Here is a 23,885-nt window from a genome sequence, read left to right as displayed (position 1 = left end):
TTTATCAAATAAAAGTAAAACATCAGAGAGGAGGCCTGAGATGTCCTAAAAGAAAAACAAAAGATATTATTTCCGATGTTCAAAATTCCTTTTATTTTTCATTAATCTCATTCTAGAGTAACAAGAATGAATCCTTTGGGGTGGGGAGGTATATCACAAAGCTGTTAATTTTTTTTTTTTTTTTTAATGAAACAAGCACATTTAGAAAAACACTAGACAAAATGATATCTCCCTTGTCCTAACTTGGTCATTTCAGTATCACACAGTTTTCAAGTTTACCTGGTATTATCACTAAACTTCCAAGCAACTTCTAGGATTTAGGATCTTACACCCATATAAATGCACCAAAAGGCTTTCACACTTGGAAGGAATATAGAAAGAGAGAGGGGCAAAAATTAAATTAGGAGTTATAAAACTACTACAACTGATGCTAGATTGATGATATACTTCAAGGCAGCAGTCTCTTTACGATTCGCTAATTCAGAAAAATATGGAAGAGAAAACAAAGTACTGGATACAACATAAACATCTGACAATTGATAACCAGAATAAAAGACCAAATGTCACCAAAACTTTCTCATATAAACCACTATCTACACAAATCTCACGTACCGAGAAAGGAAGAGAGTATTTTAATCTATCATTCATTCATATATTCATCCATCCAACCAGCAGCATTTAATTTGTCATACATTGTGGAGAAAATATTGAAATCCTTGATTTAATTTGATTGATATTACTCAGAAAATTATTAAACAATCAGCAGTATCATAAAAAAAAAAAAGCATAATGTTTTATAACATGCCTAACAATATTTCTTAACTTTATCAAAAATCCTAAGATTTCCTAAAATGAGATCTAAAACTTTTTGTTGAAATCACTGATAACAAACTCACCAGGTGATTCTCCTCCCACATCTGGGCTTTGGGCTGACTCTACCGAAGAAACAACACTGACAGCATTGGTAGGCATATTTGTAGTAAGCGTAGAAGATAAGGCTGATGATTTTTTTGTTGCAATGATGACACTTCTGTAATAAGAAAATAGATTTTAAAATACAGAAGATCACTCAATTTCATAAATTTCAAAATAGAAAACAGGAAACTAACTTTCTTCTCTATTTTTTTTTTCTTATCTCTATTTTAATATACAATGTAGAATACTCTCTCCATAAGAAATCTCTTCAATGGTGTTCATATTTATCACATTTCAATTTTAGAATCAAGACAATGTTCTATGAAAATATGATAATCCATTTTAAACATTTAAACTTATGTTTACTTTTTAATAGTCTTTACATTTAGGATCATCTTTAATTATTTAACAAATAAAATATAACTGCAGGCATACAAAAAAGGAATTTGGCACTCAAGTGGAAAAGTAATTAACTTTTTCTTAACCTCAATTGAAGCAGGAAACTCAACATGTTTCTACAAAGATTTTAAAGCACCACTAATTTGAAATCGTGAAGCCTTAGAAATTTTATAAGGCTAAAAAGTATAGATATAATTTTTAACATGTATATAATCCAGGTTTTTTTTTAATCCCCCAAGACTTCGTTTTGCTATTATATAGAAAAAAAACAATGCATAGGTATAAAAGCTAGATGGAAAAATATCAAATAATCAAGTATGTTCATCTTGTGTATTATTCACAGGTATTTATGATATACTAATTTCAATTAAAGTGTAATACTTTATACCAAAATAATAACTAAAAGGCCTTATTAGGCATTAACTTAAAAGGCATTTTTAATTGAAGTTAGCTCCATAAACATGCAAAAACCTAGTTAATGAGGTAAAGAGGACAGCTAATATATAATGCACTCCCACAGCAGTGCTTACTTTTAATTACCTGGTGTTAACCATAAGCCTAAAGTCTTCAACATTCAATTTATTTAATCACATCTTTTGTTGACAATATTGTAACTGCAAGCTTCAAGTATTCCCTTAACAGCTTTAAAGTATTCGGTTTCTAAATAAAGTTACTTAGATACTTGATCTCAATAAATGTATTCAAAAGTGGAAATTATGTAATTCCGGTACTTTAAAAATATTTTTTGTTTTTGTCGTTATATCAGAAAGAAAAATACAAAGCAAAATAGGTTCTGTTTTACCTCAGTGTCTATCATGTGATGGCAAACACTGTTGCCAATTAAATCAAGTTCTCTTGTGCTAGGCATGGCTTATTCAATGTACTTGGGGGTAGCTAGTGTCACATCATTATAAGGGTGACTGCCAATGTTAACTATACACTAAAAAATAGAAGCAACAGCCACCTGAGCCCTCAGTCCAAAATGGTGTGCTTAAATCATGGTAGCTTATATCAGATGAAGATTATTGACTTTAGGGGGGAGTAGATATGACCCGTGTGCGTGCGTGCATGCACGTGAATGTGTGCGTGTGTCTGTGTGTACATGTGTGCTGGTGGTATATTCAGAAAACAATATAAAATTTGTGTATTTTCTACTCTAGGCAGAAATGTATTATTTAAGAAAATCTCTAGCTACCTATTCCCTAGCAACCTATCTTTAAGAGAGGAGGGCAGAAATATGGATAATTTACTTTCACATTCATTCACAAAACAAAGAAACAGTAATATCTATTTTACCCAAATTAATAGGTGCAATGGAAAATAATATTTATAAAACTGAATTTTTTTCTAATTAAAATTTAAGACATAAACCTACTCTATGCAATAGCAATTTCCCTCTTAGGAATTTCCTCAAGATAACTTATATCCACAAAAAAATGTGTTCAGTAATGTTCACAGAGGCTATATTTACAATAGCCCCAAACTGGCAACAGCCCAGAATCCTTTAAGCAGAAAAATGAATCATATGGTGGTGTGCTTATACAATGGAACAATACTCAGCAAAAGAAATTACTGATAAACATAACATGGATGAATCTCAAAAGCATTATGTTAAGTGAAGGTAGCCTTAAACATAACAAACTTTGCATTTCCCTTTATATGAAGTTCTAGAAAAGGCAAAACTAATATATAGTAGAAAAAAGCATCAGAACAATAATTGCTTCTGAGGAACGGGGACAGACATTGGATAGGAAGACTAATAATATCTTGATTGGGGATCTGGATTACATAGGTGTATAAATTTCTCAAAGCTCATCAAATGGTACACTTAAGATTCCTGCTTTTCACTGTATATACACTTTACCTTAAAAAAACTGTATTGATCTCTAGTTAGATATTTGAATGCTGAAATGTTTAAGAGTAAAGTGAACTGATATCTGCAACTTACTTTGAAATACATCAAAAAAGTAAGATTGATGGATAGAAGGATGAAGAAAACAGAGAATTATATGATGAAGCCAATAGTTATTAAAGGCTAAATGCAGAATCTCGATGGTGGGCCTATGGTGTTCACTGTACAATTTTTTCAACTTCTCTATATGTTTGAACATTTTCATAACAAAACATTGGAAAACTGGTGACAAAAAATAAATTTCCTATAGCATAACATGCATAAATCTCTATTTTCCAAGATGACATAATTAAAGTTAACAAAAGAACTTGACCTCATTTCTAATCCTTTAAACTGCTGCCATTAATAACACTTTCAATCACAAATAATACCTAGTCTTTATTTCGGTTAATATTTTTTTTCCAAGATCTTTCACATATTCACATTCCTGACACATGTGAAGTGTGGCTTCCTACATGAATTTACATTTAACCCAGCATTCCTCACACTTCTGCAATATGCTCCTATGGTTCCTGACCATGTATATCATTTCACGACTCTAACCCTTTCTATATGCTTTTCCTCTGCCAAGATGCCTTCGTCTTAGTCCTGCTTGCCAGCAAACTTCCTTCTCATCTTTTAAAACCTTGCTCAAAGATAAGCTTCCCTAGATTCTCCAAGTTAAAGTTCATAATACACAATTCTTTAGGCTCCCACGCAATCCTATGATATAAACTTATAAATCATTAATAGTTGCTATGATTAAGCATGCCAAGGATTATTACTCAATTCTCAAAATAACCCTAACATACATATTACTTCCATTTTAAAAATTAAAAAGTAAAGCTAAAAAAGGTCAACTAATTTGCCAAAGTAAATGGCAGAACAGCCCTACAATTCCAGGTTTGTCTAAACAAGGTCTATTTGGAACTATTTCTTCTTATTGACTTTTTCTTAAAGTTTTATTGAGCTGTAATTCATATGCTACACAATTAACTAATTTAAAATGTATAATTAAATGGTTTTTGGTATGCTCACAGAGCTGTGCAACAATCGCCACAATCATATTAACATTTAAACCTAATTCTATATTATAATCAGCTACAAGCAACGGTGATAAAGATTTCCAAAATATAAAGTTATGTACTACTACTAATGTATACAAAAATATATCTGCACACAAATGGAAAAGGCTGCATTCTTTCACCTGGCTATGTACTTAGTACATAAGAGAGAAATAAAGTTAATCAATTTCTAAATCTACTGACTGATTCGAGTCATTTCTGAGGAAATAACAAAATAACAATAATGCTTCAGCTTTGGGCCACATAAAAACAAAGAAAATTCAAAATCATGATAACCTAATTAAAAGGATATTAAGCACGAGGCAGATTTCAGGATATTTTCATTCCTTTTACCAAATGTTTTCATTATTATAAAATTTCCATGTAAAAGATTAAAATCTAACAATAATGTAGAAATTTAAACATCCCACTACTCAAGATTAATCATGTAAGGACTAATCATTTCACATTTTTATAAAATGCTTTATAAAACAAAGAAAATTTAATACACATTTGACACAATTTTGAGAGCCTATATGCCAGTCAATGTGCTAGGGATATTTCTGGCATCATTCTCAGGTTACAGCTTAAGTTTCTACTTAAGATAAATTGAGATCCTTATTAATATTTAAAAAATAAATAACTGAATTTTTATTACGTGCTCATCAATTTTAACAAAAAGCACTTAACACTCTTTGGCATAAAGAATTTGGAAGACAGATGTGTCTTTAAGTTATGCAAGCTATTTAAAGTATAAAATTTTACATATCATAACTTTTCTCTCTACAAGCTAACTTAATGAATAATTAATATTTGTGAGGCACTATGCTAACGACATATATAAATTATATACATTTTCAACCACCCATGAGCTAAGTACCACATATTATCTCCATTTTACAGATGAGAATTTTCCTAAGATTCCACATAAAAAGAAAGAGTAAACACTATTGACTTTTTTTTGCTTTACATAAACTAGGGAGCCTTTTTGAAAGTGTCTTTTTATGTATTAACAACAAAGAGAAACAATGTCTTCCAGATCACTAAGGTTTAAAGTTCCTTTTCAGAATCATATCAGTTTCAAATATCACAAACTTTCACATCAATGCTATTCTATTTAACATGCGACTAGTTCACTAAAGGAGAAAAGAGCATTTTAAGACAGCACTTTAGCCCCTAAGGATCTAGTTGAAAAGCCAGACAAGCCCTTGAACTTTATCAAGATAAATCCCTGGCATCCACTAATCACCAGAGAGGATCTTCAAATTAGATAAGAGCAAGAATTCTGGCATGGGAATGAACACAAACACCTTGCCATCCACAAAGGCACAACCTGGCAGCCTTTCAGCAAGGTCCCACTTATGTAGCTGTTACTCTAAATTTCCCAGCTATTGCTTGGGAGTTGATAATTCTTAAGATATGAGGAGAGTTGTGATTTCTGACACAGCATTCCAGAGATAAATACATGATCAGAGGGATGCTTTGAAATTCCCAAAGATATTCCACTGGTCTACAGCTGCATGAAAATAGTTTTCAAAAGGTGTCTCTTGCTAAGAAAAAGAGGGAGAAAACAGAGCAGTTGGCTTGCCATCAGACAATGTTAAATGCATACCAGACATTTAAGATCCAAGTAACATCCTGAAAAATGCTGTTTTCAATAAACCTCTTTAAATGTATTAACTAAGTATGGTTTCCTAAATAATTTGATAAACTACTCACTGAAGGCATCACTAAGGCATAGATTTAATTTCTACACTAAAAAAAAAATAAATGCCAAAATATATGAAATTTGGGACATTTATAAGAAAACAACTTTCTTTGATAATATTAATAAGATATTTAAAATTTTTAAATCTACTCTCACTTATCTGACTATTCAATCTAAGATTAATACAAATTTAAAAATTATAAAAATTGAGACTATTTTAAACACCTGATCATTTACACATTTTCCCACTTTTCAAAATATAGCCATTGCTACTAACAGTTTGATATATATTTTTTGAGGCATATGTGAACATATATGTCTATTTTATTTTATTAAATTTAATGAAGGTGACATTGGTTAATAAAATTATATAGGTATCAAGTGTACAATTCAATAATACGTCATTTGTATACTGCATTGTGTGTTCACCAAAGTTAAATTTCCTTCCATCACTATATTTGACCCCCTTTACTCTTATTTCCTAAAAGATCATAAATTCTAAACTATTTTGTACACTGCTTTTTTCATTTAATATATCTTCAATATCATTTTATATTGCTACATAGTGTTCTGCTTTTCTCTTTTTAATGGCTGCATAGCATTTAATATACAATAAAACGTCATCAATCCTTCATAGATTAGCAAGTATGCTTGCATTGCACAGCCAAAAGGCAGGGTCTAGAGTCAGCTGGCCATGGTTCAAATCTTAGCTCCACCATTTATTAATAAGAGCTTAAGCTACTTAATTTCCTTTTGCCTCAGTTTTTCACTTTCTTTGGCCATGGTTCAAATTTTATCTACACCAATGATCAGCATAACAGTTTAAGCTATTTAGCTTAATTTCCCTCTGCCTCAGTTTTTTTATCTGTAAAGTAAGGATAAAAATACTATCTATCTACCTATCTAAAAAATGCATTTTGAATAGAACTGCACACAGTAAAAGCTCAAAAGATAGTATCCTAATTATAAAGTTCCTCTTGCAGAAAATATTGTATACATGTATGTATCTTTTGAATAAACTTCTAGAGGTATATTGTTTATATATTTTAAAATTTAATTAATACTGTCATTTGTCCCTCAAATAAATGTACCAATATACCTTGTGAACAACAATATTAAAATGTTTCTTCATACCCTCATTAACTCTAGGTATCATCTTTTAAATATCTGCAAATTTAAACAGAAGAAATTATCTCATGATCATTTTACTATTTCCCTCATTATTTGTGATGTTGACCATCTTTACATATTTGCGTATTAACAGTATTTTTCTTCTTACATGAACAATCTGTTCCTGTCATTTGTCAATTTTTCTAGCAGTTAAGTCATTTTATTGCCACATGATTTATCATTTGACTCATTAGCATTATATGTATATACTGGGACTATAATCCTTTTGTCTGTAATATATACTTCAAATATTTAATGTTTATATGTACACATGTACAAAAAGTAGCAGTGACTGAATGTCTCATTAGATATGATAGCTGAGTGTTTATTGAGTGATTTCTTCAGGCTAAGTGCTATAGAATATCTTCAGTATCATTTCCTATCAACGCACATTGTTCCTTTTTTTCTCTTTAATGGCTGACTAGTATTACACAATTTAAGGATAAGGATTGAGGCTCAGGAGGATGAGGTAACTTGCCCAAATTCATTAGTAAGTGATAGAGCCAGTTCTAAAACTCGGTTTTGTCTAATTGCTAAAGTCGATATTTTAACGCCTATATTTACAAAATATCTGTACAATCGTCTTCTAAAGCAACAAGATCATTAAATTCAAGGAAAGACAAAGGAAATGTTCTTCCGGATTGAAGAATAAAGAGACACAACAAAATACAACACTGTTCTGAACTGGATCCTTCTACAATAAAGACATTACTGAGACAATTAGTGAACCTAGAAAAGTACCTGAAGCTAAGAAAGCAGTATTTTATCAATGCTAATTTTCTTACTTTGATGAACGTATTATGGTTATATAAAAAATACGCAATAAAATATTCAAAAGAGATGGAGTATTATGTCAACTTCTATTCAAGTGACTCAGGAAAAATGAAAGTTCTTTTAAGAGGCAACTTCTGTAGAGCTTGTTTCCGGATAAAAGTATTGACTTTTGAAAAGAATGTGTTTAACAATTCTAATACATACATGTCCTGTAGGTAGAATTTCAGAAAACTTAATAATAAAAAAAATCAGGCAAATTAGCAAGATTTCTCAAGCCAGCAGAACCAACAAAGTCAGGAATCCATTGTCAGCTTTCTCAAGTTGTCAAGACTGAACATTCAGTTTAATTCAAGTCTGTTGGAATCGACTGCCACTTTTTTCACAAAGCTTGGCATAGTACTGACAGCAAGGGAGTAAAGGTAGCCATTTGTAAGTATAGGTGATTCCTAAGTTGTAACAAAAAATTATTTAACATACAACTTACCAATGTGAAATTAAAATTATTTTTAAATTATCTTATTGGTAAAAACTTGAAATGGTGCACAAACCATATAACAAAACATCCTTGTAATTTTTACAAACTAGATCAAAACATCCCTTTTTATACAGCAGAGGAAATGCAGTTAGCATTAATATGATGACAAGGTGGAGGGTCAGGGGAGAGAGGGAGCAATTGAGGGGATTGTTTTATATTGATGCCTAACCAATGTACTGTATATTTGAAACTAATTCAAATAATTTTTTTTTAAATCCCTTTTTAATGCTGAAGCTATAAAATTTAGCAGTTAAATTCCTGTTTACCCTTCAAATCCTTATAATTTATAAATATAAGCATACGAAAAACAAAAATTTATTTAGAGTACCTGTCAAAAGATCTGAACTGCACAGGTTGTTCAACAGAGAGATCACCAAGAGCTCCAAGGCAGGCTGGTGGCAAAAAGGCAGGATCCACTGTGACTCCACCTGCTGGTATGTTAACCAGGCTTCGGAGGATGTCCTTTACATTGACGTTTTTTGAAACTGGAACTGATGGTGCATCCTTGTTATCCAATTCATTTCCTCCATCATTTTTGGTTTCCTGAGATTTATTGACTTCTAAAGAAAGAGTGCATAGCACCTCACTGATTGCATCTGGGCCTACACTGACACTTGGAGGTGCTAGAGAAGGAGGAACGTCATTACTTCCTAAGCCAGTAGCTGTTTCTTCCCCAATGCCTGAGTCCCTCCTTCGAGCAGGTGATGATGTGCTTTCAGATTCTTCCACAGATGCTATAGTTGACGGGCTGAATGCTGCTGGTGCATTTTCTACATCTTCCCCAGAAATGGAAGAAAAGTACAAATAAAAAAATTTAGAACCAGTTTTAAAAAGTTATATTCAGTTCTATAGTCATCCATTATTTTAAACTATAAAATATATGGCACATCCTAAAAGGCAAAAATAAATGACATAATAAAATGTACAGCATAAATGCACCTGTAATCAAAAGATGGCATAACAATCAACCAACAAACAAACAAACAAAATACCTGAGAAAACCCTCCAAACTAAATATGATATATCAATGGATAGCAACACCTGGCTGAAAGCTATTGACCCACAAGAAAAAATCCAAAATCCTTAAAGTACAAGGCTCTTCAATAATACAAATCTACTAGTTTGTAAACTTCATCAGCGCAAGGAACTTGTCAAACACTTCCTCTCTAGCACCTATAATGCCTGGGCCTACACAATGCATGGCAAGTAGTAGGTGGTCAATATTTATCAGATGACCATTCATTTCCAACTTTATCTCCTGCTGCTCATGCCAATACACATTATATTATAGAAGAACAAATTACCTGCAATATACTGAACATGGGACAATGTTTTCTTTGGACATAACCCCAAGACCTCTACCTCAAGCATGGTTTCTACTGCTAGAAAACCTGTTACCCCTCCTATATGCAAGAATAATTCAATGACCTTTAAAATCTAATCCAACAAGGAGCATCACGTTTTTTTCTCTTTCATTCCCTCCAATCAGGCGTTCACTCCAACAAAATGTTCCGTCTTGCTAAATTCAATGGTCAGTTCCTAGTCCTAATAGCACTTGACAAAGCAGCAGCAACTGATAATCCCCTCCAGCTTGAAAATACTTCACTTGACTTAAAGAACACCATGCTCTTCTGGTTTTTCATCTACTGCCTCACTGGTTGTGTCTTCTTAATTTCCTTCATTTCTTTTTCTCTCTGATTTCTTAAGTTGAATGGACTTAGTACTCAGTCCTTAGTACTGTTATCTTTACCAGCATTTATTCTCTTAGTGGTCTCAGTTACTCTCAAAGTTTTAAATACCACTATATCAAAAAACAAAAACACCTCAGGCAGTTATACATAACTTCCTCCTCTACATATTCTATGTCTAAAAGACATCAACATGTTGAAAACTGAATTTATCTTTCCCTGAACATGTTTCACCTTCAGTCTATCCAACTCCATCTTATAATCATTCTTGACTGCCTTCTGTCTTTCACATATCTGCACCTAATACTTTAAAACTATTTTGTCTACTGTCAAAACATATCCAGAATCTCACTACTTAATGCTCACTAGCTCTACAGCTACCACCCTGGTCTATCCCTAAATCATCTCTTGCTTGGATTATTCCAATACCCTCCAGACTGGTTGTACTGAACTGTTTCGTTACATTAATAATCTTACTGGCCCATGTGTCCTGGTATTTACACCCTTGAGAAGTCCTTAATCTGGGCTGGGCCTAACTTACTTTAACCAACAGAATAAGGCCAGTTCTGTGCCCAAGCTTTAAGATCTGGCAGCTAGTATATTTTTGTAATCCCCGAATACCTCTATAAGCAATCTGGCTACCTTCCTGGAGAGAACATATAGAGGAACCACATGAAGAGAAAGAAACCCTATAAACTAATAGAGGAAAACCAAAGAATTTTGCTGAGAACAAGCATCAAGGCCCCATACATATAACTCCAGCTAAGTCATTTCAGTCAGCCAGTCTCAGCTCTTGAAGCCAACCTAGCTGAGGCATGGATATATATTAGTAGACAAGTCCTGTCAGACTTTCCAAACCCAGAAACATCATCTGGAGCAAGGATGAATCATTCCACTGTGCCCTGTCCAAATCAAATTCACAGAATCATGATAACAAGACTAAAATAGTTGTGGTTTTAGCCATTAAGTTTCAGTGTAATGTGTTGCACAGTAGTACATAACCAAAACACTGGGTTGTCCTTGCCCTCTAGGGTGCATTCTCAACACAGAATATTGAGTATAACTTCTAAAAACGTAACTGTAACTCCTATACTCAAAACCCTACAATAACTCCTCATTATCCTTAGAGTAAAAATCCACACCCCATTTCTCCTGGTCATATTCCTGATATTTTTCTCCATTAATTTTTTTATTTTCTTAATACCACCTTTTAAAATACTATGTAGTTATTTATTACATGCACTTATTTTCTATCTCCTCTCGCTAGAATACAAGCTCCATAAGGGCAAACTTTTGTCTCTTTTGTTCTTAAATATACTCAAGCACCTAGTAAGTACCAAATGAATATTTATTAAATAAATAAATAGCCTCCACTGAGTGGCAGCTACTTCTGTAACTGCAAAAGCTGCTTCTTAAACTTTACATCTGTAACTGGAGGCTACTTCTATAACTCCAATTATTTGTTAATAAATTTGTCTCTTAGGATGAATTACTCATTCTTCACAACGAATGCTTAAACAAAAATCTTTAATACCGTATTTGCAAAGGATAACATCTTCTCACTTACTTTTCCCCCCGCCCTCTTTAATTCCACCTTCACCCTTCCATCCCTGACCTATGGATGTTGCCGTTTCCGCTTAAGAACTGGATCTTTAAAGGCCCACATGCTCACAACATGCACCCAGGGCCTGGCACACTGGGAGCCAGGTGCGCATGGGGCCTGGTACACCCGGGGTATTTTCCTTGGCTCCATCTGGGGCATGAACCCAGGACCTTCTGTGTGTAAAGCAGACGTGCTAACCACTACACTATGGAGCCACTCCAACACTTACCTTTTAATCAGGAGGCTCATTTAAACAACAGAAATCATCTTTCAACTGCAATTAACTACATGGTACTTAAATTAAAATATTTAAATTATTAATAAAAATAAGAGTGTGCTCTCACTTTATACGTAAATGGATATAATTCCACAATCAATATTTTAGCTTAAATCATAAGCAGGTAACATTTAACTTGAACTTTAGATGCCAAGAAATAAAATATGGAAACTTACCAGGGAGTGATAAATTCACACTTTCACTACCAGATTCCTTAAATGACTGGCTACGCCTTTCATTTTGGGGTTCCAAAATGTCTCTGTACTTCGAGACCATAAGAACAGAGATAAAGTATACAACTGCCAGGGCTAAAAATTGAGCTTGCTTGCTATCCTCCTGGGGAAAAATGAAATTAGCTAATCATGTCACTGTTAAATAATAAATTCAACTGAACAAAAATTAGAAAAAGTCCTTTGGAAAAATGCCTGTTAATGATTGGTTTTATGCTTATGAAACATGGAAAGACAGAAGTTGACTCATTTTTTAAGTAATTCCATCTGAAGACATATGTCTTAATATTTTATAATATTAATCAAATAGCAATTATCATTATATGAATAACTTTTTCCTTCTAATTATAATATATAATATAATCACAATAAAGTTTTCCTAAAAAACAAGCATTCAAGAGAAAAAAAGTAAGGTTATCATCACATACAGAGCAGGATACCAAAGGAATTCTTGAGAGTATTAAATAGGACAACCAAGTGTCCAGGACTGAAAATATAGTGTCTGCCAGAAAGAAAGGCACACACTAGATCTATAAGGGGTCCAGGCTTCATCCTAAGTTCCACAGATCACCTACACATACGTGCATCAACGGTCTCTTCATCTGGTCAAACTGCCCATCTGCAAAGGAACCCTCAAAACAACACTATTTTGATAATTTTTCAAAATAGGTTTGAACTTAATTATTTTAAGGGAAAAACTCAAACTTGTCCATCAAATCCTAAAAACTAAAGTTATCTCAAGTAGCAGAGAAATTTAGGATAAGAAAAACAACATTGTCACCTAGCAGATAAATGGAAACTAATGGTACAAATTAAACTAAAAGTTAATTAACTAGTTTTGAAAGTTTTAGACACAATCAATTTTATTGAAAAAATGAGATATCAGGCTCCACGTGAACATATCCACTTCATCCATTTAGACTTATCTGTAATGTGACAATCTATAGTACTTTTTAGGTTCATACATGAGACTGTATTAGTCTTGATGGGAAAATATACAGTTTTCCTTTTTGATTAAACATTCCATTCTCTAGACAGGCCTGAGTTCCTCTGCCATACAATCCTATCATCTAGTATAATAACTGCTACTAACGACAGCCACGTTAAAAATGTAGACAAATAACACACTTGGTTGTAACTTCTAATCTGTTATCAATTATTTATGCCTATCTAAATCTTTATTTAGCACATTAATATGTTCAATGTTTACTAACTAAACCACTGAAATAAACTGTAGATATCATTTATTAAACACTTACTGTAAGTCAGGCACTATGCTATGTACTTCACATATATTCCTTAACCAATTTGAACAAGATAAGGACTAGAGAAGTTACATAATTTAACTACAGTCACAGTAAGTGAAAAAATCAAATGTGAACTCAGATTAGAGTGATTAATAACCTTAGCCCATAACCTCAGGGCAATAATATCTTCATATTCCCAATCTTGGGTAATTTCCTCTTCCATCAAAGTTTGCTTATGCTCAAAGAGGCTTTGGGATATAGTTTGAGGAATACAGACTTTTTTCTAAAACTCCCATAAGGTCATTATGTCTTTTATAATTACAAAAAATTAAAATTATTTCTTACTTTCAGAAATGACATGGTAGAAATATAAAATATTCTAATTCTCTGTACAAATATAAGATGATATAAGAACTTGTTAGAAAGCTCCAAAGAGCCAAATCATGTAGAGCCAGGGTGAGGAGTTTGGATTTTAAGTGCTATGGGAAGACATGAAAGAATTTTTAAAGCAAAAGAGTTATATCACCTATTCTAGATTTTTAAAGACTCTAGGAAATACAAAGTTATAATGCAATAGACTCAACCTGTTCATGAAAAGGGAATGGGGAGAGAAGGAAGCACCAATATTTGGTCCCAAAATGAACCACAGTCAATGGGTTCTTTAAAAAAATTAAAGTTGATCTTTTCTTATAACAGCTACCAAAAAGCAAAAAAAAATAAAAAAAATTTTTAAAAAAATGAGATCTAGGGAGGCAGTACAGCCAAATGGTTAAGATCAAAATTTCAAGGCTCAGCTTTCCTAGTCTTAACCCACTCCTGCCCTTTACTACTTGTATAATCTTAAACAATTATTTAACCTAATACTGCTATCTTTCTCATAGGATTAATATGTGAATTAAATGAGATAATACATATAGAACATCCAGTTCTATGCTTAATACAGTGTAAGTGTTTAATAACTACTAACTATAACTACTATTAACACTGTATAGGAGAACTCAAGAGAAGATTAAAACACTAGAAAAGAGGAGGGAAAATTAAAGACTTAAGTTATAAAGTTTATAAAAACCTGTATGTAATACAGAGCATCTAGTATTTAATATACAGCAAGTGTTCAATAAATATTAACTAATGATAATACTTCAAATCCTGGAAGAAGAATTACAAATGATTTTTATTTCCACTTTAATACTTTCTTATATGACTATAAAATTTCTATATGAAACCAGGTCATATTATATACCGAAATCAGCCAAAATAAAACATTTTTCATCTTTCAAAAATTAAAAACACAACACATAACATTTCATCAAGCACCTTTACATAATATTTACATTCCTTTCAAGGAAAAATATCCAATATTCGGTAAAATAGGCCATTCAGAATTTGAGCATTTTATTGCTTTCAGAGCACAAATTCTAGGTAGAGTGCTGGGTGTGAATCCTACCATTTACTAGCTTCATTAGCTCAAACAAATTACTCAAGCTGTGTGCCTCAGATTTATAAAATGAAAATTATGAAAGTACACAACTCTGGAAGGTTGTTGGACTTAATACATGTGAAGCACGTACAGAGCTTACTATGTAATAATATATTATCCTTTTTAGTATCATTACTCTGATATATTTATATAAATAATACTTTCTAATATTCTATTCTAAATTCACTGTCAAATTACTGGTTTGTAGGCCTTCTTATCTCTACTCGACTATTTTAAACACAAAGAGTTTTGGCTTTTGATATGTTGGGATTAAGAGGAAATACAAATCAGCCAGGAGAGTATGTGAAAAAAATATTATAACTTACGATGTCTCTGAAGACAACTGCCCTAAGTCGATTAATATCCATGTCTTGTAGGAGCCTGTCAAAATCTCTTACTGGAGATATACCACCAGTTACAATGTCCACTGGACTCTAAGACAAAAAAACAAACAAAATATATATACATATATGTATGTATATATGTATATATACGGTACACAGCTATTTTAAAAAATAAACACAGTATTCCAAAGACCAGAAAAATAAGGCTACAACATTGTTTTTCCCAGTTGATTTTTTCCTACTTCTTTTTCTCCTCTTCTTTTGGGTGCTGGAATAGAGGTGTAGAAGGGAGCCATGAAGGAAAAAACAAACTGCATGTTAACTCATCAAGTATATGAACTACAAATTGACATATTTGAAGGGACAAGGTAACACAGATACAAGAAAAGTAAACGTTTGGAAAAGTAGGCAAGATTAAGTATAAGCAAATCTTCGCTGTATATTTAAACACAAATATTTGAATGTTATGTCCACAGACTAAAATAACTATTTAGGACCTCTGTCAGATTTATTTAACTTTATGTTGAAATGAACAAATAAATTTAAGATTTTAATAGTAAAATAAGAGTATGTTTTTTCATTTAATTAAATATTCTGTCTCCTTACCTTTGCTGCAGATTTCCCCAAGGGAATCAGGCTATGTACGGTTTTCTGGCCCTTGGCTGCATCTCCTTTAGTTTTCAGTTGTGCATGTTGCTGACACTCTAAGCAATTCCTTACTGCCACTGCACACACTGTTATTTATTTTACGGAAAAGATTGGGTAAAAAAATGAAAGTTATTTTTAAGATTATGAAACTCATAAAAATCACCTACACAATACAATTTACATAACATTTTATTTGAAGCAGATTACCTTCAGCAAATTCCTAAAATGTCCCTGGGCTTATTCACCAACTGTTTGTTTTCTGACTTTGTTAGCTACTTTGTTAGGGCCCACTGCTTGAGGGAATCAGTTCAAGAATCTTAATAAACAGGCTACTGTTTCTTAGATCCCACCTAAGCTACTTTCAATGATCTTTTATTAAGGAAAAGATAGGAAAGAAGACAACTGAAAGAGAGATGGAAGAAAATTAAAAGCAAATCACATTGCATGAACTAATCTAATAGTTAAACCACTTCAGTAAAGTAAAATAGTTAAACTGAAAACGTGTATGTTTTCCTCATAATGTATTCTTACAGCATATTAATAGAGACCGATAGAGAGCATAGCATTTATAGGGACTACTTATAGGGTCTACATTTTACTGGCTTTCATTAAAACTGTTTCAAAGGTGGGGAACAAAAAAAGATACTGTGATTAATATACAGTCCAAAATTACCTCTCTTAACATCTCACCAACTGGGCAAGCTACTTGGGTTATTTAGAAATTAATTTTGAATTTTAAATAATGAATTAGATAATGCACAACAAACTATGAATTGCTTGACATCATGTAATCATCTCAATTCCCAACTAAATCAGTAGCACTCAAGGTATCTGATCTGAACAAGAGTGGGAAAGCAAAACAGGAACAAAACAGTAAACTTAAGTGGGCACTTTAAGTGCCACCAGACTCTCATATGGCTAACAGACGTAGAATTGAGAAAAAGAAGAATTCAGAAAGGTGCTAAAAGAGAGCAGCAAAAGTTGGGAAGAAAAGGACGGGACAGAAGGAAGAAAGGTATGAGGGAGAGAGGAAGATTATGGAATACAACTGTCATTTGGAATCAGGCTCAGGAAAATAATTTTTGTACTACTTCTGTCACAGGCTGCATAAAATCAAGTTTGGGTTTGCATTACAAAGTTAAAAACCCTACAAGATTGGCCTAGCATCAATCAGTCTCAGCAATCCTCTCTTACTACTGCCTTCCTACCTTCCTTCCCGCAACCTTAGGAGAGAACAGGAATGAGGAGACGTTGGATTATTTACCAAGCTTACCATATTCTACTAAGTAAATTTGGAAAAGTTACTTTCTGAATCTCATTTCCATATATAAAAGATAACGCCAGGATAGATAGAATTTTCTCTTTATTTTCTTCTATAGCTATGAAAATGAGGGCAATACAATATTCCTCAGCTTCTGAATCTAATACTTCTTGAGTATAGTAAAGCATTGCTAGTGTAGCCTTGTAATTTTAAATTTAGAAATGTGCCCTTTTTAGGAAAGTGAAAAGATTTTTTAAATGACCTATACAAAAGCAAAAGAGTCTAAATATTTTAATTATATTACTAATAGAAAGTTTAAGAAAGTATACTATAACAAATAAAAGGAACACTAGCTAAACAAACCACTATATTCAAATTCCAACTTCGCCAATTATAGGTTTTGAATTTCAATAAGTTTCCTACTTTATCTGATCTCAAATTTCCTCATGAATTTTTAAAAACAGAAAATCATTGCTGATTCATTGTGAAACCACCAAGAGTGACAAATGACAACATACACAGTCCTTCACTCTCTGGAAGTTAAAATTTTCTAGCACACATTTGCTCACCAAAAGTAGAAACATAATTTTAATTTACTAGTCTGGATTACTGAAAATGTCTGAAGTAAATTCCTAACTAATGAGTTTTAACAACTCACCCAGTCGGAGACACTGACGCAAAATTCCTCCAGATGACATATTTTTTTCAGCTTCAATTTCAGTAAAACCAAGGGAACTTGCAAATATAAGCACATCCACAAGGCTGATTAGCCTCTGCAAAAATGTCACAGAGGCTTCTATTGAAAGGCCTTGAGTAGGTTCAATATTTTCCAGTTCATGCTGTAAGAAATAAAATTTGACAATTATATCTATATTCTGAGAAAAATATAATTTAAGATACAGTTCCCAAAGTTCTAAATTTTATAAAAATCCAGGCTTTCAGAAACCTGGTACAATAGAATGATTTCCTTATGATTTCATCTAAAACAAAAAGGCAAAGGAAATACACAGGTGAAACACCATCAACCATATTCACTAGCTCACTCATTCCTAAAAAATCAACATTTTTAGTCCTTTCATACCTGGTTGCTTTTGATTTACAACATTTATGATGCATAGTAACCACCACATTCAAGTTTTAATCAATAAAGATGCATAAAAGTCATGTTCTCACACCAATTTGATATAGTAGTTAAGTCCTTACTGTAGCCGATGTAGCAGCTGAAAGCAATGGCAGTATACCCCCACAAGCCATGACCATATTGTCCATCACTTGAGAGATGAGATGAATTGTGTTGTGTACAAAGATGATATTATCACTGCTATTCACGAAGTCCATAACTGTCTTTGTTGAATGGCTGTCCAAAGATAAATGATGTTTACTGATAAAGCTAAAGAAAAAAATCACAATTTGCCTACTTGAGGGGAGGGAGGATAAGAAGGTGCTTTTGCTTCATCTTGAAAGCTGAGTAAAGATAATGATGCGGCAGGCATATGGGGGCGTATACTTCCTCAGAAGATGTAGACCATTCCATATCAGAAGTTACTATCCGTGCCCTTTTCCAGTGCTGAAACATAAATACTATTCATCTTACACTTGATATAAAAAGTTGAACTAAATTATCCTAACTGGGAATGAAACTGGGAAGTCATGTGGCAAAAATTAAGAGATAAATGGTGCTAAGTGTGCTATTAAAAATGAATTTTCTACTAACATTTTCTAACATAATACCATAAAATACTTTTAAAAGAATAAAAGTAGTATACAAATAACAATAAACTAATTACGCACTTTTAAAATCATAAATCATACGATGGAAGATAACTGAAATACACAGATTTTTTAAACCAAAAATATATTGGAAAATTGGATGTTATACTTAAATACCAATTTTTTTTTTTAGTAGATCTACCTTCCTGTTTACAGAATTATATACTGTAAATTATGCTACAGAAAATGTTCAGCAAATTTTTTAAAAGAAAAATCTCTGGTTTTCAAGTTTTTGTAATCCAGAAAGGGGGTAACTCATTTTAATAATGAAGAATAAAAGTTAATTCAATAAAACCTAACTACATAAATAATTTATATTCTACTTTTTAACCAAATATCTGAAACTAACTGGAAATGTTAACTATATAAATTTCTTTGACAACGAAGGTTAAAGTTTATACATATCTTCTATAATAAACATATGGACAAACCTTCTCCACATCTGTATATCTGTTTCTATTGAAAATAATAGATCAGTGAGCAAACGCTGATGCATTTGAGACCATTTGAACTCAGGAATACGAAACGCAGTACATCTAGAATCCCTCCTTTGTCCATTAACGGCATCTGGTGCTACTCCTTGCCCTGACTGCTCCTGTTGCCTTGACGTCTAATATGGAAAATTAAAAGAGTAATAAAATAAGTTCAACTTCAAAGAAAGGCATTAATAAATAACAGTTTCTATGCAATTCATCTAACAAATACATTTTAAGATACTAAGGAAGCAAATTAGAGAAAAATTACCAATGAGCAACAGCAATATTTTGATACATTTAAAGCAAAGTTATCAAATATGCTAAACCACCACAATTCAACAACTAGCTTGGGACCATGTTACTATTACCACCAGCTAATGCAGCATTTTATAAAAGAATCAAGAAGTTCTATGTTTTGAATATTAGCATGAAAGAAAGGTAGTACCTGGATTATAAATTGGCTATAATTAAGAACAAAAATAAAGACAATAGAATGAAGAACAAACCAACAAAATAAGAAGGGGGGAGAGAGAAAAGAGTTGAATAAAGGGGTAAATGACAACATGCAACCAACCACTGTCTCATCAATCACTCTGAGACACTGGTAAAGAGGAAAGCTGGGCCTCTATATCTCACAAAAGCACCTCTTTCGTATAAACAGACCTCATGGAACAATTTTAAACCACATACTTTGTATAAAAAATTATACACTGATGCGTGGTTCTAAAAGATGGTAGTTCTAGATTTCGCTGTAAAACTAATGTGCTAACTATGACTGGGTTATCAAATAAAAGGAAAAAGGCAAACATTTCCAGTGTTTGCTTTATAAACTAAAATGATCCTAATCCTGAAACTTGTAAGTAGTAACTTTTGGGGATACTGTGGTGGAAGTAATAATAAAAGCTGCCAATAAATGAACTCATACTAAAGCCAAACTCTGTGCTAAAGAAATATAATCTTTACATTCACTGCATTTATGTAGTTGCACATAGTATATAGCCAATTCCAAAATAAAAGTATATACACTGCTCTATTTTAACACATGCAAATACAGATCAAGACAACCATATAATCACCTCAAGCACAGGCTGATGAGGTTGAGAAGCTTCAACATTTGTACTGGCCTTCAATTCCAGTCTCTCAGTATCTGTGGCAACACTGGAAACATCCAACTTAGCAATTCTCTGCTCAGAAGCAGTAGGAGACTCAAAGACATTACCATGGGAATCACTAATTAATTTGGTTTCTCTAGCAAAGTTAGCTGTTTTCTTCCCTTCCTCTGGCATCTGACCAATGGCTAATTGTACAGTTGTTTGAGAAGCAGTAGTGTCTGGTGAGGTAGCTAAAGACTCTGATGCTGTCATAGCCAAGATTCCAGGATCTGTAGAGTCTTCAGTTTCAGTATCAGTTTGCTTCTTACTTACAGGTTCTTCCTCTTGAAATGTTACTTTTTGGTCACTGCTAAACATGTCCAGTCTTTCACTGGCTTCAGTTGCAGCTGGAGACAAACTATTATCTCGGAGCTCTGTGGGTAGATTGGCTTCCTCAGTAGGACTACTTTCTACCTTCAATTCTACATACTCATCTTCATCATATTCCTCTACTGTAGACTTATCCAATAATTCTGGCACCTCTGAAACATCCTCTTCTGAAGGAGAACTTATAGAAGCAGTTACTTCACTGACAGTCATATCTTTGCCAGTTGTTTTCAAAGTATTAGAGGAAATAGTCCCAGTTTCTATATCAGAAGATACTTCTAAATCTCCTACATTAACTGTTTTATTTGTAGGTATTTCTTCTAAAGGGACTTCATCTAGTAACTCCTGATTTTCTCGACCAGTTTTCCTTCCTTCATTAGCTGTAACAGGAGTCTGCAGCTCAATGCTGGATGCAGCATCTACTGAACGTGTCTTATCGATACTTGACTTTTCATCACTATTTCTGGTGACATGAGCGGGCACAGGAGAATTCTTCATATCTGATTCCTGGGGTCCTACTGAAACATTTACATCTCTGCTAACAGCAGAGACTGCTTGAACTGAACTTGAAGAATATCGCCCTATTTCTTCATCAACAGTTCTCTGGTGTTCCCTAAATGTATGGGCAAGGTTTTCTTTGTGCATTTCAAAAGTGACCTAGATTAAAGATATATGATCAGTCAAAATATGCAAAAGAAATGGACAAAACATACAGAACATAAATATATTTAACAATTTTTCAAATACATGGTTTATATAATGCAATAAAAACAACTTTCTTGTAATATTCTTATAAAATGATGTTAGTGACAAAATTCTAAATAGTCAAGAAAAATTATAGTTAATCTTAATGTTAACAAGTAGCATGGCATCAAATCACAATAAGAATATAGTCGCTTAGCTTATTCTTAAAGATGTACAGGAAAAGAACACACTATTCTACTGGCCTGTATAACTTGTATTAGGATTTAAGTATGTACTACTGAGAAGTGCTCGGTGAACTAGAAAATACATTGTTTGAACTGCAACAAAAACCCATTAACCCATGATTTATCCTCAGGAGAGATTTAAAAAATATCAATTAATTATGCTCACTATTATATCAGATCTCCATATATTAAGCTACTAAACATTTTTTCTTACTAAGCTAAAAAATACAAATTCTTTTAGCAGTGAAAATAAAATTCAACCCTTCCCCAAAGGTCAACCATAATTTTCAAAGTCTGAACTGGTAGCAAATGGTCTAAAAGTTTGAGTTCATCCATCCTTTCATCCATTCATTTCACCATATGTGAGTGACTACTACTATGTATTCAATACTGTGAACATCCCCACATCATGCTTAATCTTCTACCTAATTAAATGTAAAAAAAAAAAAAAAGATTAAAGTATAAAAGAGTGCTGAGTTTTAATGTCAAAGGTTTATAATTTTTATCTCATCAAGGATTATCTTATAGCTAAACATTACATGATTGCAACTGGTGTTACACTATGAAATGCTTCTCAAAAAAAGTGTAATAGATGCTTATACGAAAAAGTGCAGGCATAATTACAGTATACTAATACAAGATTTGTTCCTGTAACCTACGTTCTTATAACACATAATAGTAAATTCAACCTTTGGTGAACAAACCCTTAACTGAACCCCAGTATGGAAGGATGGTAGCAGATGCCCAAAGATCCATAGGCCTTTCTGAATCACAGGTATGTATGTGGTTAAAAAGCAAACCAAAGCATAAATAATGCACAATGCACACATTTCCTTCTATAGCTATTAACTAGTCTTTACTCATGACATGAACAATATATATATGCCAGGATGTGATATACTAAATCATGATTACAGAACATTCTAGACTGTGTTAAAGGCATTGGATTTTATTCTAAATGAGAAAGAGCTATTAGAAAATTCTGAGTAAGAAGACAGGTTCTGATCTGATGAAGTATCATTTAGTCTAGTTGGAAAACTGACTTTAGGGAGATTATTTCTCACTGATAAAACAATTATCATCATCTAAGGAAGACAAGATACATACTACAACCTCACGGCATTTTTTAAAATAGATCATTTATTTCTATAATAGCCAGTGTTATAGAATGAGTTCGGTTTTCAAAAATCATTTGCTTTGACTATTCAAATTAAATATTTTAAACTTTTTTATTATAAAATGTATAAACAAACATGAATATATCATTAATATATACAGGTTAAAGAATATTTTTAATCCCATGTAGTTAGGTACCTACATCAAGAAACAGACTACTACCCCATGATTCCATGTGCCCATTGACAACTGACCTTCCACTCTCCTCCCCCTATCGAGAGGCAATCACTATCCTGACATTTCTATTAATTGTTTTCTACATGTTTTTAATAGGTTCACTGTATTATAAACATACCTAGTATGTATAATTTGAGAAATTAAGTATATCACAAGCCTAGCCAGCTGTGTAAAGAAAGGCGAATGTTGCCACAACTAAGTAAAGGCTCCCAGTGGAAGACAAGCTGTACAGGATCCGTGACATGAAACAGGGCTCCAGCTTCTCTAGGAGGGTGTAAAAGGCTATTCTCAGGAAGTCTACAGGCCACGATCATTAGGAAACACTGAGGAAATATGGAGGTCAAGACAACTGGAGCATCTGTGAGCAGCAGCATGGACCAAGTAGTAGGTACCTGGCATGAATAAGATCCAGGAAGTAAACTACTTTATATTCTCCAATTCTAAGCTCATCATGGTCTACGTCTACTCTCAGAAGGAAAGCAAATCAGACCACATTTTTGAAGGGCAAAGTGAGAATCTTCAGGTGATCCAGGCCAGAAGACTAGGAGATTGAGCAGGAACTAAATTAGCACATGGTCAAGATAAGCCAAAGAGTCATAAAATGTGGCCCAATCTCATGTGGTAATTTGTCCTCAGGTATATATA

General features: G+C 32.9%; 1 protein-coding gene across 1 annotated transcript in view; it reads right to left on the bottom strand.

Moving 5' to 3' along the window:
* The window catches only part of LRBA (LPS responsive beige-like anchor protein), a 558,252-nt gene that overhangs the window by 423,213 nt on the left and 111,154 nt on the right, over positions 1 to 23,885 (bottom strand). The window contains exons 25-33 of the mRNA XM_006906268.3: positions 20,557 to 21,615; positions 19,436 to 19,614; positions 18,438 to 18,591; positions 17,893 to 18,073; positions 15,932 to 16,059; positions 15,308 to 15,415; positions 12,201 to 12,360; positions 8,785 to 9,232; positions 897 to 1,030 (exon numbers count right to left, since the gene is read on the bottom strand). Of these exons, the coding sequence (XP_006906330.1) occupies positions 897 to 1,030; positions 8,785 to 9,232; positions 12,201 to 12,360; positions 15,308 to 15,415; positions 15,932 to 16,059; positions 17,893 to 18,073; positions 18,438 to 18,591; positions 19,436 to 19,614; positions 20,557 to 21,615 (2,551 nt within the window). The remainder of the gene's footprint in view (positions 1 to 896; positions 1,031 to 8,784; positions 9,233 to 12,200; positions 12,361 to 15,307; positions 15,416 to 15,931; positions 16,060 to 17,892; positions 18,074 to 18,437; positions 18,592 to 19,435; positions 19,615 to 20,556; positions 21,616 to 23,885) is intronic.

This window comes from Pteropus alecto, unplaced genomic scaffold (assembly GCF_000325575.1).
Source record: "Pteropus alecto unplaced genomic scaffold, ASM32557v1 scaffold50, whole genome shotgun sequence".
NCBI lineage: Eukaryota > Metazoa > Chordata > Mammalia > Chiroptera > Pteropodidae > Pteropus > Pteropus alecto.
This window is presented reverse-complemented; position numbering and strand designations above follow the sequence as displayed.